We start from the raw sequence: 16,920 nt of genomic DNA on the forward strand, positions 1-16,920 counted from the left end.
CGACCCTTTATTCTTTAACAACTTAATAATGAAAGTGGCTACAATTGAGGGCCAGTATATTGTGGGTGGAGACTTTAATTTGGTCCTAAATCCCTCTTTGGATCGGTCCTCACCCAAAACAGCTTCACTATCCAAGGCAGCAACAGCACTGAACCAGGGTATGAAGGATATAGGCATAATTGATGTGTGGCGAAACCTCCATCCAGGCCAGAGAGACTTCTCCTTTTTTTCACCAGTACATAACACACACTGTAGAATTGATATGTTTCTTGTACCACAAAATATGACGGCAACAGTGATAGATTGCTCCTACTTAGCAACTACTTTTTCAGACCATAATCCCATTAAACTTTCCTGGGCTACCAATATGTCGCAAAGTGCAACCCACAGGTGGAGGTTTAAAAATTATATGCTAGGAGACTCTGATGTTATTTCATATATGAACACTAACATTGAAATATTCCTAGATGCCAATTCAAACACCTCTTCACATGCCAATATTTGGGAAGCTCTCAAAGCCTATATGAGAGGTTTGGTTATGTCATACGGTGCCAATAAGGTTAAAAAGGTTAGAGAGAAGATAACTAAATTGGAGATTGACATTAAAAACTTGGAGCAGGAATATATTGCTACCAAAAAGGAAGAATACCTCAATATATTAACAAAAACAAGGTTGCAATATGATAATTTATGCACCAGCAGAGCAGAAGCAGCCATGGCCAGAACTAGATATCACTACTACGAATTTGGAAACAAAACAAGTAAACTACTGGCCTGGCAAATTAAGAAAGAAACATCTGATAAATTTATACGGACAATATTAACGGAAGATGATAAACTTCTTGATGAATCAGCGCCCATAAATGCAGAGTTTAAACGGTTCTATGAAGATCTGTATAAATCTGAGCAAGGGGTCGACAGTACTGCTGCAAAAAGATTTATAGATGGAATAACCCTTCCTAAATTACATAATGAGGACAAAGAACTGCTTGATGCAGATATATCTGAGATGGAGGTTCTTCGAGCCCTCAAGTGTTTACAAAATAATAAGACCCCTGGACCAGATGGATTCCCAGTTGATTATTATAAGGCTTTTTCTAATAAATGATTGACACCACTTACAAATATGATTAAAGAAGCTTTAGAAAATAATAAATTACCAGAATCATTGGAAATTGCAACAATCACATTACTGCCAAAACCGGGCAAGGACAAACAGAGATGTGACTTACAGACCCCTCAGCCTCTTAAATGCAGATTATAAAATATTATCTAAAATAATTGCACTCAGATTGGAAGACATCATGCCTAAGATAATAAATGCCAACCAAACAGGCTTCATTAAAAACAGACATGGAGCAGATAATGTGCGACGTTTGCTCCATATACTGAACACTGCTCAAAAAAACCAAGACCCACTGCTAATAATCTCCATGGACGCTAATAAAGCATTTGACAGGATTGAGCCAAACTTTCTATTTCAGGCAATGGAAGCCATGGGCTTCGGAGAAAAGTTCACCCGCTATGTTAGGACACTTTTTAATGCCCCCAGAGCCAATATCATAACAAATAATGTGCTCTCAGGCACTTTCTCTTTAACTAGAGGTTGCAGACAAGGTTGTCCAAGCTCCCCCTTGCTCTTCGCGATTGCGATCGAACCACTAGCAGTTGCCATCCGTACTAGTGCCTCCATATCTGGAATCAAATTTGGCACAAGTGAACATAAACTTTCTCTATACGCAGATGACCTCCTACTGTATATAACGGACCCTCTTAAATCAATTCCCTCTTTAATGAAGTGTCTTAAAGAATACAGTGCAGCCTCAGGATACAAGTTAAACTATACCAAAAGTGAGATTATGTCATTAAATATACAAGACAGCCGTATTAGAGCTCTTACTGACCCATTACAGTGGTGTAATAATGGATTTACGTATTTGGGTATACAAATTGGTAAATCCGAGGATCAAATATTCAAACTAAATTATATCAAACTGTTGGAGCAAACCAAACTTAATATTCAGAGATGGATGGATTTTCCATTATTTCTCATAGGGAGAATTAATGTTATTAAAATGAACACTTTGCCTAAGTTTATCTACTTATTTCAATGTCTCCCTACAAATGTTCCTAAAAGTTTCTTCAAAGAGCTTAACAAACTCATAACTTCTTTCATATGGCAAAAGAAAAGAGTCAAACTCTCCTCACTACAGGCCCCATATTCAAGGGGAGGACTTAATTTACCAAACTTTTGGAACTATTATCTTGCCTCCCAGTACCGATCAATTTGGATCTGGCTACATGCAGAGAGGAGTGAGGTTCGATGGGTTCCAATAGAACAACATGAGGTGAACCCCATACCATTAAAAGATGTTCTATTTTTAGGTACAAAAAAATGTCTATCCAAGCTCACAAACAATTTGATAATATTAAACACCTTCTGTGCCTGGCAGGAATCCCACTCACTTCTGAAAATAAATATCTCTTTTCTTAGAAGGACACCCTTATGGGGCAACCCTGATCTCTCTCATCATATTGCTGACCCAATATTACGGGGATGGAAGGACAGAAATATTCGAACTGTTGCCGACTTATACAATAATGATACATTTATTGACTTTCAACAACTAAAGGAAAAATTCAAACTCCCAGGACAAAGTTTCTTCAAATTCCTACAAATAAGAGACTGGGTCACAGAGAAATCCAAAGGATTATTCCCCGAGATACCTAAAGAAACTCCTCTTGAAACGCATCTTTGCACCAAACCATGGAAGTCAATAAAAGGAATAGCATCTTCTATATATACTATTATCAATGAAAAGTTACCTGACCATAATAAAGCGTTTATAAAAAGAAAATGGGAGACAGACCTGGGCCATGTCTGTGAAGAGGTAGAATGGCACCATTTATTGGAACAGGCACAGACCATGTTAATTTCTACAAATCACAGGCAAATGCAATTTAATATACTTCATAGGATATATTCCACCCCTAATAGGTTACATAAAATTGATATTAATTATTCCCCCAAATGTTTGAGATGTAAGGTGACAGATGGTGATCTCCTGCACATGCTGTGGAATTGCCCAGTGATAGAAGAGTTCTGGAGACGGGCCATTGAAATAATCTCAAGGGTAATGGGGATCCAAATTGAACTGGACCCAAAACTATGGATTCTAGGTGACACAGGTTCTATAAATGTGAATTATCAGGAGAAATATTTTATTTTACTTGCGAGTACTGCAGTGAAAAAATGTATTCTGCTACATTGGAAATCTGAAAACTCTCCAACACTGAGACACTGGATTAATGAGCTAGCGTCCTACTGCACACCTGAGAAGATATTGCATAGTGTAAAAGGGAAATATGGAACCTTCGAAAAAATTTGGGGCCCCTTCCTGTCAGTACTACCATCTTTGGACCTAACAGATCATAGAGATGACGCAAATCCCCCTGGGTCTGCCTTGAGTTGATCCCCGGTTAGGCCCTCCTGACTCGATTTCCTGAATGCTGCAGTTTTATCTTGTGGGATGTTGATTCCTGTGCATGAGAGTTTCTATAGATAGGTGTAAATATGGGCTGTCTGGATACACGAATGTGATGAGGTTGAGAGCCATACAGGGGTAAAGGGGTGGGGGGATGGTGGGAGGGGTTCACATGATGTGTTTTCTGTTTTGCTCACTTTTTTTTTTTTTTTTTTTGAATTCTTTGTTTTTTTTTGTGTGTTTGTTTTAAATTTCTGTAATTATCAATATTGTTATTATTATTATTATTATTAATATTAATATTATGCCTGTATTTTCTGTGTTTGGTTTTCAGATGTTTGAGGTTATCCTTGAAAGGCATAGATACAAGAGTGTGCACCTGGGAGTGCTTCTGTGGTCACAATGGCCTGCCATGCTGTGGTTATTTGATGATACTTGCTCTCTCCCAGAGTTTTGTTTTTTTGTTTGTTTGTTTGTTTGTTTTTTTGCTTTGTGTGTCTGTTTGTTTTTGTTCGTCTTCCAATTTAAAAATGAAAATAAAGCTTAGGGAGAAAAAAAAAAAAAAAAAAAAAAAAAAAAAGAGTTCTTCATACGTGTGACTTTCTCTCATCGCAATTTGGACCTGAAAATACTGACGACTTAACTGTTCAGTAGCGCATGCTCACTGATGAGGTGAACATTTCTGGCTCCTGTCTCAGGGTTTACTGTTTAACTGTAACACTGACTTCATGCATGTGTGGCTTTCTTACATGAACATCCTCCATCACATGGTGAAGCAGGAGGCTTTCAGCAGACTTTCAAACGTGAAGAATATTTTTATTCCTTCTGAACTATGAAAACACATAACTGTAAATCATCACTTAGCTCAGCATTTTACAAGGTCTGACTTTGGCCTTTTGCAGATATTAGCTTAGCATGTTATGAACTTTTTGAAAAATATTTAGTGACACTACTACTTCATAGTAGTGAGGCCATGCAGTCTGTGCCTTTTCTGCTTTGAGTGGATATGACGTGGAACTTTAGCGCACACTTGTCAGCTGACATCACTGCCGTCACTCTGCCTGATCTCCTTTTGCTCAAGCAGAGCTCGTGTCGTCTCTGGAAGATCATCGTGAGGAAGGCGAGCCACTAACGTCCTGCATGATGTACCAGAAGATGACAGAGCCTGTTTAAAGTTGATATTACTGACGGCCACTCACAGCATGTGAAGGCGCCTTCATATATATGTAATACACATCATTGGACCACATGTCATTCCATTTTCATCAGAGCTTTATTATTGCAGATAGAAAAACAAGAACACAAACCACAAGTCAATCAAATTGGATGGAGCAGTGCCATCTAATGTGGCTCTGTCTCAACAGTGCATGGTCTTACTGCTCTCTTCTCATTGTTAGAAATCCGGCTAACTCAGCTATTCTCAAAACTAAAGGCCACCTACTTTAAAAAAGAAGAAAGGCAAAGTAAGGCAACATAGAGCTGATAAGAAAGAAGCTGTCAGTAGAGCAGAGTGGACAATGTTACACAGTAACTATCCTAAATTTAAACACTTCTGAGGCTTCAGTCATGAACAGGTTAGTTCATGTTGGTATTTTACACATCTGAAAATCCTGTTCTGGTCCTCATCACTTTGGCTTTAAACATCCAGACAGCATGTAACGGATACCCAACAGGCTGCCAATCAAAACGCAAACTGACGATCAAACCAGGCACGTCTCCAGAAACCATTTCTTAAATAAAAACTCAATTAAATGTTCCAACCTGATAAGTGATGCTTAACTCAAGATCATCTGTGCATGTCAGACATATTGCTCGAACTAGGATATTGACTGAGAGGGCCCTCTGGGTGAAAACACTGGTAAAAACGTTGACAAGCATGATCGAGGTTAATCGGTGTCCCCGTCTCTGTTCACAGTATGTCCTACAGTCTCTTCCTGCAACAATCAGGATGTCTACAGTGACTTACGCTGGCGCTTCAGGAATGACATGGAGTAATCTCCCGCCGGAGTGCTCTTCTGCCTCTTCATCTGGACCTGTGACTGTGCGGTGAGCTGCAGCTTGATGGCGCTGGAGTTCACCTTGGCAGCGCACAGGAGCTCCTTCATCCCCTTCATCTTCTCACTCTGAAAGGCGATTACAGTGCCAGCTGGCGAGAGGGGGGCCTGCTCCGGGGAGAAAGGAGAAGATGCGGAGTCTGGGAGACTGGGGGACTTGGGTTTTCCTTCAATGTCTCCAGCACGTAGTCCCTGGGAGGAGCGCCGGCGGAGCCCTCCTTCTCCCACCTTCTTGGGCTGAGCTGCCACTGCAGCCGGCTGGCTGCACGGGGAGGTAGGAGCGGCAGAAAGAGGAGAGCTCTGGTCCTCCAGCTTGGACTCCCTCCTGGGGCCACGCCTGCGCCCTTCCCTGAAGTCCTCGCTCGACTGGTCGTCGTCGTCCTGGGGATCTGGCTCTTTGGTGATGATTGTTACTTTCTGACGCACCTTTGGAATCGGAGCACAAATGTGTGTTTAGCTAGAAAGCGCTAACATGTCTGTGGCTCTCCTGCAGTCACGGGCAACTCACCTGGGCATCAAAGCGACTCAGAGACTGGACAAGGTATGTGGCCCAGCCCACATGAAGGACCGGCGTGGGACTCCCCTCCTCCCACTTGCAGATGCCGTCATAAAAACGCAGCAGATGGGCAAAGCACTCGGGGTCCTGCAGTGCAGAGACAGCCGCTGCCTGCTTGGGCTGATCCTGCAAGAGAGCAGAGGTGCAAGACTGAGGCCACATCTGTCAGTGAGTAATATTCATGATGTGCATCTAAAAACATGATCTAAATTCAGGTGGAGGTGCGCTCTGTTGGTGTCTGTTAATGTTCATGAGTTTCTACATGTTCCACATGCTTTATCAGAGAGAAGCTGAATTTGGAAGTCCTCTGATAAGGAGCAAAAGAAAGAACATCTTCTGTTGGGTTGAGGTGGTAGAGTGATTGTTACTGAAGAGAGGTGAGACTTAGAGCTTTGCATTATTACAGAACAGCTGCTAGTGGAGCCCTTCTCCACATACGGCCTGTCTGTGGGTGTATGTGCTCTGGAGAAACATTCACCTTGTCCCCTCCTTCTGTCTCCTCTCCTCCCTCCCCAGGACTCTCTGCTGCTGTAGCTGTTTCCTTCAGCAAGGTAGGGATGACATCATTTGCAATGTCAAAGAACTCCTTGTAGATCTCCTCGTCCTCGCGGAAATAGTTATAGCTGCAGGAAGGTAGAGAAGGAGCTTTAATACAGACACATGTGCTTTTCTCCTGTCACAGCATGAAGTCCAAAAAAGTATAAGAGTAAAAACAGGATGCTGTGACATGTGGCAGACATGACAACAAGTGAGGAACAAGTGGACAGGTTCAAACAAACAAAACAAAGCACGGGCACATATTTCTCTGTGAGGCAGCAGAGCGTGGGCTGAACCTGAAGAACAATGGGGAGCAGGAAACGGAAGCTGATGGATGTGGAGAGAATGTGTGTGGTGGGTCAGAGCTGCTATTTATAACTGCAGATCATGAACAGTGTTTAGAGGGAGGAGAGCACATGAGGATGCAGAGCTGGATACTTCCTGGACTGAGCACCACACCTTTCCAGGCCAAGTGTGACTGAGCCCTTAGTGGTGGCTGGGTTCATAACGAAGCAACAAAGCACCCACAAAGAACCACAAGGGCAGGAAACACAGCTGCTGGTTTAGTGCCATCTTGTGTTCATCTGCTGAAATAGCATTCACGTACAAACGTCATCTGGGACCAGCTAAAAGAAGAAAAAGGTGTCTAGTGTCTGAATAACACTACTTAAAAGTGAGATCAATATAATTTTGTTTTCTTCTATTTGTCACTTTATCCAAACACTTTATTCAGAATCATCAGCACGCCGGGGGAGGAGCTGTGAGGATGCAGAGATACTGGACGCTTCCTGGATCAGGAGTCTTATTAGTGTGAACTTACTCTTGCATGACCTGGGCGGCCTCAGCCCAGGACCTCAGGGCCTCCCGCACACTCCTGTGCCTGTAGTGGAAACCAGCCAGGTACATGTAGGGGTAGATGTGCTCGTTGTTATAGTGCTTCTGAGCAGAACCGACAGCCTGAGAGACACAGACAGATCAAAGACTTAGAAAGTTTAAAAAATGATGCTGAACTCAGAATTAAGAGGGTTCAGTATCAGCATTCAGCAACAGGTCATGGTGGAGACGTTTATTCAGTTTGACAATGAGCAGCAAACCAGAACTCCAGTGATCTCAACAAGCACTTGGACCTGAGCATCAAACAGGAAGAAGGGTGTTAACCAGAGAGATCCAGCAGGTGTGCAACTTCCTGCATGCTTTCTCCACCAGTACCATCACAGTACTGCTTTTCTGTGGAACCGGCTTCCAGTTTGGATTCGGGAGACTGACTCTAGGCTGCTGGGGGATTCCCATGATGCACTCAGTGTTTCTTCTTCCGTCACCTTTTTCACTCTCTTTGTGTTTATATCTTGGTCCTCTTGGCTCCAGCCGAGCCTCGGGTACATCGGTGTTATTTTGGATTCTGCCATGTCCCCAGAGCAACACTCTGGACAGTTAATTAGGAACAGCCTTCTTCAGCTAAGAAATCTCTCCAAACTGTGAATCTTGTTGTCTAAATCTGAGTTAGAAATGCTTTTATTTCATCTCTCTTAGATTATTGTTAAAGTCTTTTTCTTTGTTTGAGCAAAAAGAATCGTAACCGTCTCCAGTCGGTCCAGAAGGCTGCTGCGAGCCTCTTAACAAAGGCACAAAGACAGCACTGGTTTTACTCTCATTACACTGGCTCCCAGTACGTTTTAGAATTCATTTCAAATTCTTAGTACTGACTTTAAAGCTCTGAGTGGTGACGCTCCTGCCTACATCTCTGATCTTTTACAACCCCACGCTCCCTCTCACAGCCTGAGATCAGCCCCACGAACACGTTTTAAGACCAGAGGAGGTGGATCTGTTAGAGCGGAGGCCCCCAGGTTATGGAAAGCTTTACCTCCATCGTAATGTTGCCTTGATTGTATTTATGTATTTATGACATATTTATTTAGACTGCTCTAATTGTGCTGTATGATCCATTGTGTTGTTTTATGTTATTGTGAAGGACTCTGTGGTTCTTTTCCTGTGAAGAGTGAAGTAAAGTAAAGTTATTATTATTGTTTTATACACCACTCTGCATTTAAATACTAAAGTCCTGAGCTGTTACCACCAGTGCATGTGCTCTGCACAGTCTGTCCACTAGAGGGTGCTGGATCATTACGGTGTATTCTAACTACACATGACGTCATAAAAGGCCTCATAGCTTAGCCACCCTGGGCCAGCAGAGCACTCAGCATCTAAGTTTGACAGTCCTCTCACACAGCCAATGGCAGAGTGAGGCTGTTATTTATCTATGCAACAGTCAGTTGGACACTTGTAAACAAACAGCCAGTCACTTTCAGTGTTGTTAGCACCCCCTCCTTGGTTTTGGACTCAACTGAGCAGTAATGCTTACTCCAGGTCTCTTTCCACACTATGTTTTGATAGTGACCAGCAGCTGATTTCCAGTAGCTTGTATTGTATAGACAAAGATGAAAAACTGCTGTCTGATCTTCAGCCCCACTAATGCAGAAGATCTACACGAAAAGTTTGACATGTTCTGTAAATATGAAGCCTGTAAAAGTCTTCCCTGCTCGCCGCTATGTGACCTGGGAAACTGGTTGATGTCTTACCTTCAGGTGGATTTTCAGGGGGTTCTCTTTTCCTGGAATTGGTTCCTGGTCTTCAAGGTCTGCCAGAGTGCCCATGGCCATGGGATATCTGGTGTGTAACCCGAGACAGAAGCACAATGTCAACTTCAAGGAGTTACGTAAGCCTTTTTTAAATACAGCACATGTAACATTTCTGTTTTCTCCAGTTATGGATGCCTTAATGACCCTGACCCTGCATAATATAGAACACCGTGACACACATTATTCATCAAAGCTGGACCTTCTAAATGACAGCTCACAGCTATGGGATGAAATCTGACCTGTCGCCGACCCAGGCTTCATCACAGTAAAGAGTTCACTGTAGAACCGTATTTTATAAACTGTGTAATAAGATATGTAAATAATACAGCAAAGTGAATGAGGGAGCACTCACATGGTATTCTAGTGTTCACCTTAGCCAACTAAAACTACATAAACTGTCTTTTTAACTCTGTATTGTGGGTTTATGAAATATGTTCAGACTTCAACGCTTTGGTCTCTGCCCCCTCCTATTACTGTGGGTTCAGTCACTCTCTAAAAGCACTGGGTGGAAACCAAAGATGGAAGGAAGAGAAGCAACATTATGGCACACTGTCCTAATCTTGGGTCAGCCTGAGTTGTGTCATGCTGACAGACGTACATCGATGTACCATTAAATGTTATGGTAAAGTGAGCAAGCTTGCTGCTCAGCTGGTGTCAGGGCAAATCTGAAAGAGTCTTTCATCAATCCTCAGCAGTGCACTGGTACACACTCACCTGTCCAGGTCGCCTCGTTCATACAATAGCCAGAGGAGTTTCTGGTAAAGCAACGGGAAAAAGAAAGGTGAGGAAACCAAGTGCAAGACTGTAGCGTATTTCCTTCATGTGTGCGTGGATGGACTTTCACAAGCAGTACAATGTTTTTCCAGTTTCCAAAAAAGGTGTAGATTATAAAATTACAATGTAATCACAAACTGTACAACTGAAGGTTTCTGTGCTGCTGAAAACGAGACCTGGTGATGGTGTGGACGTTAATCAATATCAACAATAATTCACTGCCCAACCTAAAATCACTCAGGTCAGAGTTTTACTGTCCATGTCCAGAAAAGCTTTTACTTCTATATTTTTAAATATTAACACAAATTAATTGAGCCAGTATTTTCTATTATTTCACTTTTAATCAGAAAAATGTTATGAAAACCTTTAAATGAAGATAGTCTAGTACACACCGCGCCCCCCTTTAGACTCACCCCTGTTTGCTTCCATGTGAAATAGGACGGCTGCCGTCAGCCTTCAGTGAGCTGTATATATTAAGCGTGGCAGCGGACTAAGTCAACAGTTCATCTGCATATTTTAAAACAACCTCTGGAGGCTTAATGCAGTTTTTTGCTGTGTAAAACAAACATTCATCATTACCCTGTAGGTGCAGGCCTCACCTGTTGCAGCAGCAGAAGCTCGGAGCTGTCTGTGTGCAGGTCCAGTGATGGGTTGATGGCACAAACCATGAAGGCCACCTCCATGTTTCTGTCACACTTCATGTAGGAACCCTTCAGATACAGCCAGCTCTGAGGGACAGACGAAGGATCGCAGCTACACTTTATGAATAAATGGTAAATGGACTTGCTCTTATATAGTGCTTTTCTATTCTACTGGAGCACTCAAAGTGCTTTATACAACATGCCTAATTCACCCATTCATGCAAGCACTTATCTATGCCTGAGTGCTTTCTATCCAACATTCACACTGCGATGGATGCATCAGAGAGAAACTTGGAGTCAGTATCTTGCCCAAAGATATCTTGATGCATGCTCACTCATCCAGGTAAGGAAATCCCAAAGAGTTGATTCTGTTCATCTGGATGTTTTCAGTGGGAGAAACGTTTCGTCATCTTCTTCAGTCTCAGCTCACTGCAGGTTTCCCCAATCTTATAAACAGCACATTTGCATAATGACTGAAACCAGCCCACTGAATGCTGGGAGGTCAGTTCCTTGATCATTAATATGCAAATTATCATGACTACTGATCAGTGTCCATGAGTCCCATTCACAGAGAGTTGGGGAATGGCTACAATCACAGCATTGTAAGATGGTGACAGATGTACCCTGAGGCCCCCTCCTCGATTCAGAGATGGTCTTTCCCTTTTCACGTAAATGGCCTCCTTGACTCCGCCCTCAAACCAGCGTTCCTCCCTGTCCAGGATGTTACATCCTCATCCTTGAAAGAGTGTCACTGGCCTATAGGTGTAAACAGACTGCAGAGTCCTGGCCTGACGAGGTGGCTCTGCTGTGTTGTAGCCAGAGGTTGTTTGGTTTCCCCGATGCATAAATCCTGACAATCCTGTCTGTGTCGGGGGACCCGATTCAAAGCTGCCTACCAACGGGTTGAGGATTGAAGCCAAAAACTTTGAAATGTTAAAGGTGACCGCGTCGATCATAAGGACAGTTTGTCGTAAAGGTGCATCCTGTTTATGCATCTTCGGTAAACTATACAGACTTGGTGTAAATTCCCCTCCGTAATGCCTGTGGTATGACGTCCGGCCAATAGCACTGTTACCTACAGTAACCACTTCCTGGATCTCATTTCATGATAGCCTTTCTGGTTTAGCAAAACCATCCACCTACCCTTGTCTGCTGCAAGGATGATAATGTTGTTGTCATTACTAAGTGATGTGAGTGCCTTCCTCTCCTCCATGCTGATGTTGGATGCTGGGGCTTTGCATTGCTGAGACAGGCTGAAACCAGCTGCTCTGCTTCCACAGCTGCAATGTTGTTGTTTCGAATTGCTGTTTCTGTGGCTGTGATCAGTTCCACTAGCGGGATTAGTCTCAGCGTCACAGCCCATTGTTCACTCAGTGGGCTAGTTTCAGTCATTGTGCAAAGATAATGTTTGTAAGGCTGCGGAAACCTGCAGTCAGCTGAGTGGTGACAGAATCAACTTTATGGGATTGCCCATGGATACTTTGATTTGACTGGACCAGCCAGCAGAGATCAATCTGCTCGAGCTCCTGAGCTACAGCCACCCCGAGTTCCAAGATTTGCCTAAAGCTGTGTACACACTGGAAGCACTTCACAGCAACATGGTGATCAGGGATTATACAAAGTAAATGCTTTTTGGATATTTCAAGTGATTATGAGTCAAATAACAGCTAGTGATGCAATAAATCTGAAGTACAGAAAGTAACTTTTGAGGTTTAATAGAAAAAAACCTCATAAATATACACTGATTAGTGTGTAAGTGCATTTTCCAACAAACTAATGCATTTTCAGAAAGCTAATATTGTACCAGCTAATGTTGGTCTGCCCTAAAAATCACACTTTCCTTCTGATAAACAGTTTGATTACATTCTCAAATCTTACGAGAGTTTATTATCAGTGTCAAACAATGTTAGGATCCACTTCACTAACGCTGGCTACCGGCTGCTAACAGCGACGACACCAGCAGTGCTTACCAACAGGAAAGGTTGGAATATCCACAACAACTCGCCTCAGTATCGCTCTCATCACTCAGAAGTGAGCTTTGCTGACCTGTAAACTCTTATTTGACTCCTTACAAAGTTTTACAGCCTCCTCGATGCCTCGCTGCAGATGAAGAGTGGCGCTGTTTGTCCTACGGCGGATCGGATTGCACACTTGGATTGTGAGAAGTAAGAAAACAGAATTCATTTAACTGCAGTTGAATGAACAGATGACGTGACTGACTTCCTCAACAGCTTTGATGCGTATCAGATATATTTGAGTCCTGAAATGTGCAAAAGTAACCAGCTGGCAGCCTCAAAGCGACGTGTGACGACCAAATCACTCCCAGTGTGTACACAGCTTAAGATTATTTTTTAAGCACTACATACAGCTTGACTTCATCTTCTAAATCCCTGCAAATGTAACCAATCCAACATTTATTGATCATTTTCTCAGCAAAAATATCGTACATTCGTACCCTCTTTGTACAAAACACCTTTACATCGGGGTCATGATCTTGTCCTTGATGGAAATATGTAAAAATTGTGTATGTTTCTGTTCTGTGTCTTGTGTACCGTTTGTTTGTATGTGTCTTCCTTGCTGCTGTTACACCCAAATTTCCCCTTGTAGGACAATTAAAGGATTATTCTATTCATGTGTGTATAGAAATTTCTTTCTGTCTGCATGAACAACACACATGGAGTACAACTAGGCTAAAAGGAGGAGATACTATCAGCTGCTGATGTGTAACCCAAATGTAAATAAATGATTCCACCAAGTGTCACTGGCTGAACGCTATAGGACAGGAAGAGCAAACAGAGGATGGAAATTAATGATGTACATAATGGAAAACAGGGCTGCTTAAAAAAAACACAACACGCCAGGTAGAAAATGTTTGTCGGGTTTATGATGAGGCGATGCTGTCCAGCTCCTGCACAGTTACTTTAGTTACTGTGAAACTGGAGAGAGAAGCAGTCATGTTGTTTTCAAGGGAAAACACCATGTAGGCTTCTTTGGTGCTAACATATGAGCCATGCAGTCTCACTCCTACTAGAGCACGCTGCTGCTGTCGCTGGTGGAAAATGTCCTTCTTTTACTTACATTGCTCACTATAGTGTCAGAATATCAACCCAACGTGATGTCGCTCTAACTCTAATTCCAACCACATGAGTGGTTTAGCACCACACTCTTCTCGTGGAATTAGTGCCAACGACTGTATATTGACCATCTCTCACATTTCTATGCAGGGAAGACTTTTCATGATGATTTTCTTTTTTTAATCGCGACATTTTAAAGAGCTTAATGATCTCTAGAAGTTAAATACATGAAAGAAATAGGCTTGACTGTGGTGTCTAAAACGTGTCAGACATTCACTGGCTACACTGAGCATACTGAGAGCTAGAGGCAGCTGGTTCATTCTGTTGACAGACGGGCCTCACCTTCTCATTGACTCCTGCTGTGACTGTTTGTCCTCGCCGGTCCTCGTTACCCTTCCCGTGCCAGGTGACTTCTGCTGTCTCCTCACCATTTTTACCAAATATCACCCAGGCGTGGTCCTCAGATAGTGCCAGGTGTACATCATTTAGACCCAAGACCTGACAGGCAGCCACTACTGCAAAGGCCACTCCAGAACTATCCAGTTTGGTACCTGGTTCAATTCAACAATTAATCAATAAATGTTGGACTCACCTAACAAGCATCATGAGAAAAACCATGTTACCTGTGATGAGGCTGAATAGGGACTGGATGTGGGCTCGATCCTTGAAGTAAGAACGACTGAGACTGTTCCAGATCACATCCGATACCTTCTTCACCAGCTCTCGGCTGGATCCCGCAGCAGTTCTCCGATACTGGGACAGATCCACAGCCCCACGGATCTGTGCTGTGAACCGCTCATACAGAGCAGAAATCATGCCCAGCTCCACTGTGGGGAAGCAAGACATGGGACAATCCGGCTCCAGCGGCTCAAAATGGACCCCTGGAACATTTATGGGGATGACTCGGTTCACAGCCAGGAAGTGCTCAACAAAACCCAAGACCAGTGAGAGAAGAGCCAAGTCCGGCTCTGGTTTCCGGAGCTCTGCATCAAACAACTGAACAACTCCATCGATCCCCCGCAGAGGAAAGTGCTTCTTCTGGGCTGAGTGCAAACCCATGATGCCTGCTGTCAGTCACAACTTTGATGTATGCGTGCCTCCTCACCTGCAGTACTGAATGGGGAGAGCAGTCAGTTCATCTGTAACTCCAAATCACACACTAAACTGTGGAAAACAGGCAAATTCAAAAGCTGACCCATTAAAAATAATTCCTTATAGAAAACAACGTCTTACTGGCTCATCGCCAAGAACTCTGGTTTCTAAATGAAGATGAAAACATTAAAAACAAAACAGTTCACAACTATAAAAGCAGACTTATTTCATTAATCTTTAAATAAAAGTCAGTAAGTTCATACATTATAGTTACTGTAAGTTTTAAATTACTTAATTCATTCACAAGGAAACATTTGTTGTGGCCGCTGTTCTGTGGTCTGGTGAATGCGTGTGACAAACCACTTCAGCACAGACGAATACGACACTAATTAAAACTGGTTTATTTTTAATATTTCATATACGAACGTAAGATAGCAATACTGTAACACTGATTTCTACACAGAAAGCTAACAGATGTTACACCGCACACAACACAGCATAACGTGTCACGTTTGGTTTACAGTCTCGGGTATGAAGGGGTATACATAACATTTATTGGTTATTAATGAAGGCTAATAATGCCAGCAGTAACTATTAAGTGCTGAACAGACTAAGACATAAACACTGACATAACACTGGACCGGGGCTGAGTGGCTGGACTTGTTGCGTAATGCCGGTTACATATATGCCGCTAACGCCGGTTATATGGCGCTTCGGTGGGCGGGGCAGATTCACTGCTACCTGCGTACATTCAATGCAGAGCTGCAAACAGCCGCTCTTTTAGAGTTTCATGACAACGATCACTGTGCCGAAACGCATCCGGAACACCACTGGGGCGAACACTCTCTCATTCTAAAACGAAATACTCCGTTAGGTCCATTTATATGGTAGAATAATGTGTGACGTAGCTAACTAGCTAACTTTACTAAATTAAGTTAGCTACTCATTTCGCCTTTCAAGCCGCGCTAATTTGCTGAATTAGTCCTGCTTTGTTTAAATAAGTCGGACGACATGCAGACACAAACCAAACCCGAAAATGAGTCACACGCTGAGGGGAATACGTTATCTGCCTGAATGAGCAGCTATTAAGCTAACAAGCTAACAAGCGGCTATCAGCTAAAGTCACCACTATTGGGGATTTTGGAAAATATATCGCACCAGCTATACAACAACACCAACTCACCCTCAGCTCTAAATCAGCCAACAATCTGACCAATGTTTAAGTGATCGCATACCCGTTTTCTCACAGCTCGCGCCACATGTTTTTGTTTGTGTCCCCTTTCTTTTGCCGCGCAGCTCAATCTGCCCGAAAGTCAGTTGGCATATGTCGACGTTTGCGTCTCGAAGCAGATCTCACAGCAACAAGCACGCTTCTCTCGAGCGCAAATGTGCGCCTTTAGGCCCATCCCTATGCTTCGAGATCGTAAGTCCTGCGCAGTGGGGTTTTCCTCGTGTATGCTGGGAAATGCAGTTCATTTTAGGGTATTCCCCTACACCCCCAGTAGAGGTCACCACGACGCCTTTAAGAGATACGTGCTTTAAAATGGAACAACAGTAAATGTTACATAACGGAAAACGGGGCACGCATGGAGCATAAAACATTTAGGATAACATAAGAATGTACCGCAGAGTTGAACTCACGGCATATTTATCTTTAATTAAAACAGTATGTCGTTGGCTATGACACAAGCTCAGACATATTTGTGTCTACAGAATAGAACAGAATAACCTGTTATTGTCATTGTACACGTTGATCGAAATTGTGGATTTGCACTCATGATCTAATATTTCGATTAAACGTATTTCAAATTCAGTCTCCCAGTAAATTAATAGCTAATTTCCGGAGTACACAAGGTATTGTCCATGGTGTCCTGTGCTAAGGAGTAGTTGTTGTGATGCTGTGGTCTGTTTTTTATGTGCTGCTCGGGAATTCAGTGACACTGCACTGTTGATATCATTTTTTTAAATGGTAGAAGCGAGACGGACAGATCAGCCAGTGGTGATAAATGATAAAGGCTTTTTTTTGCTGGTGTTGTTGAACGCTGACACGTCCTACTGGAAGCGTAAGCCT

General features: G+C 42.8%; 1 protein-coding gene across 2 annotated transcripts; it reads right to left on the bottom strand.

Moving 5' to 3' along the window:
* Nucleotides 1-4,739: 4,739 nt before the first annotated feature.
* Nucleotides 4,740-16,220, bottom strand: men1 (multiple endocrine neoplasia I). Of its 2 annotated transcripts, none has more exons than XM_084924658.1 (10): nucleotides 16,033-16,220; nucleotides 14,381-14,870; nucleotides 14,100-14,308; nucleotides 10,642-10,770; nucleotides 9,983-10,023; nucleotides 9,209-9,296; nucleotides 7,453-7,589; nucleotides 6,574-6,718; nucleotides 6,048-6,221; nucleotides 4,740-5,965 (listed from the first exon to the last, which is right to left on the bottom strand). In XM_084924658.1, exons 2-10 carry the CDS (start codon nucleotides 14,814-14,816, stop codon nucleotides 5,438-5,440), a joined length of 1,887 nt encoding a protein of 628 aa, XP_084780784.1. In that variant the 5' UTR covers nucleotides 14,817-14,870; nucleotides 16,033-16,220; the 3' UTR covers nucleotides 4,740-5,437. The 2 variants fall into 2 exon arrangements, with proteins under 2 accessions (XP_084780784.1, XP_084780783.1); XM_084924657.1 differs by having other exon boundaries at nucleotides 16,085-16,219.
* Between the last annotated feature and the right edge of the window lie 700 nt (nucleotides 16,221-16,920).

The sequence above is a fragment of the Perissodus microlepis genome, chromosome 3 (assembly GCF_051167445.1).
Source record: "Perissodus microlepis isolate ML-2025 ecotype Zambia chromosome 3, ASM5116744v1, whole genome shotgun sequence".
NCBI lineage: Eukaryota > Metazoa > Chordata > Actinopteri > Cichliformes > Cichlidae > Perissodus > Perissodus microlepis.

Excerpts from the sequence above, each read along its gene's own strand:
- men1 (XM_084924658.1), bottom strand. The coding sequence starts at position 14,816 with ATGGGTTTGCACTCAGCCCAGAAGAAGCACTTTCCTCTGCGGGGGATC. Across the intron at positions 7,590-9,208 it reads CCCTGAAAATCCACCTGAAG|GCTGTCGGTTCTGCTCAGAA; the intron begins GTAAGACATCAA and ends TGTGTCTCTCAG. Across the intron at positions 5,966-6,047 it reads TGAGTCGCTTTGATGCCCAG|GTGCGTCAGAAAGTAACAAT; the intron begins GTGAGTTGCCCG and ends CCGATTCCAAAG.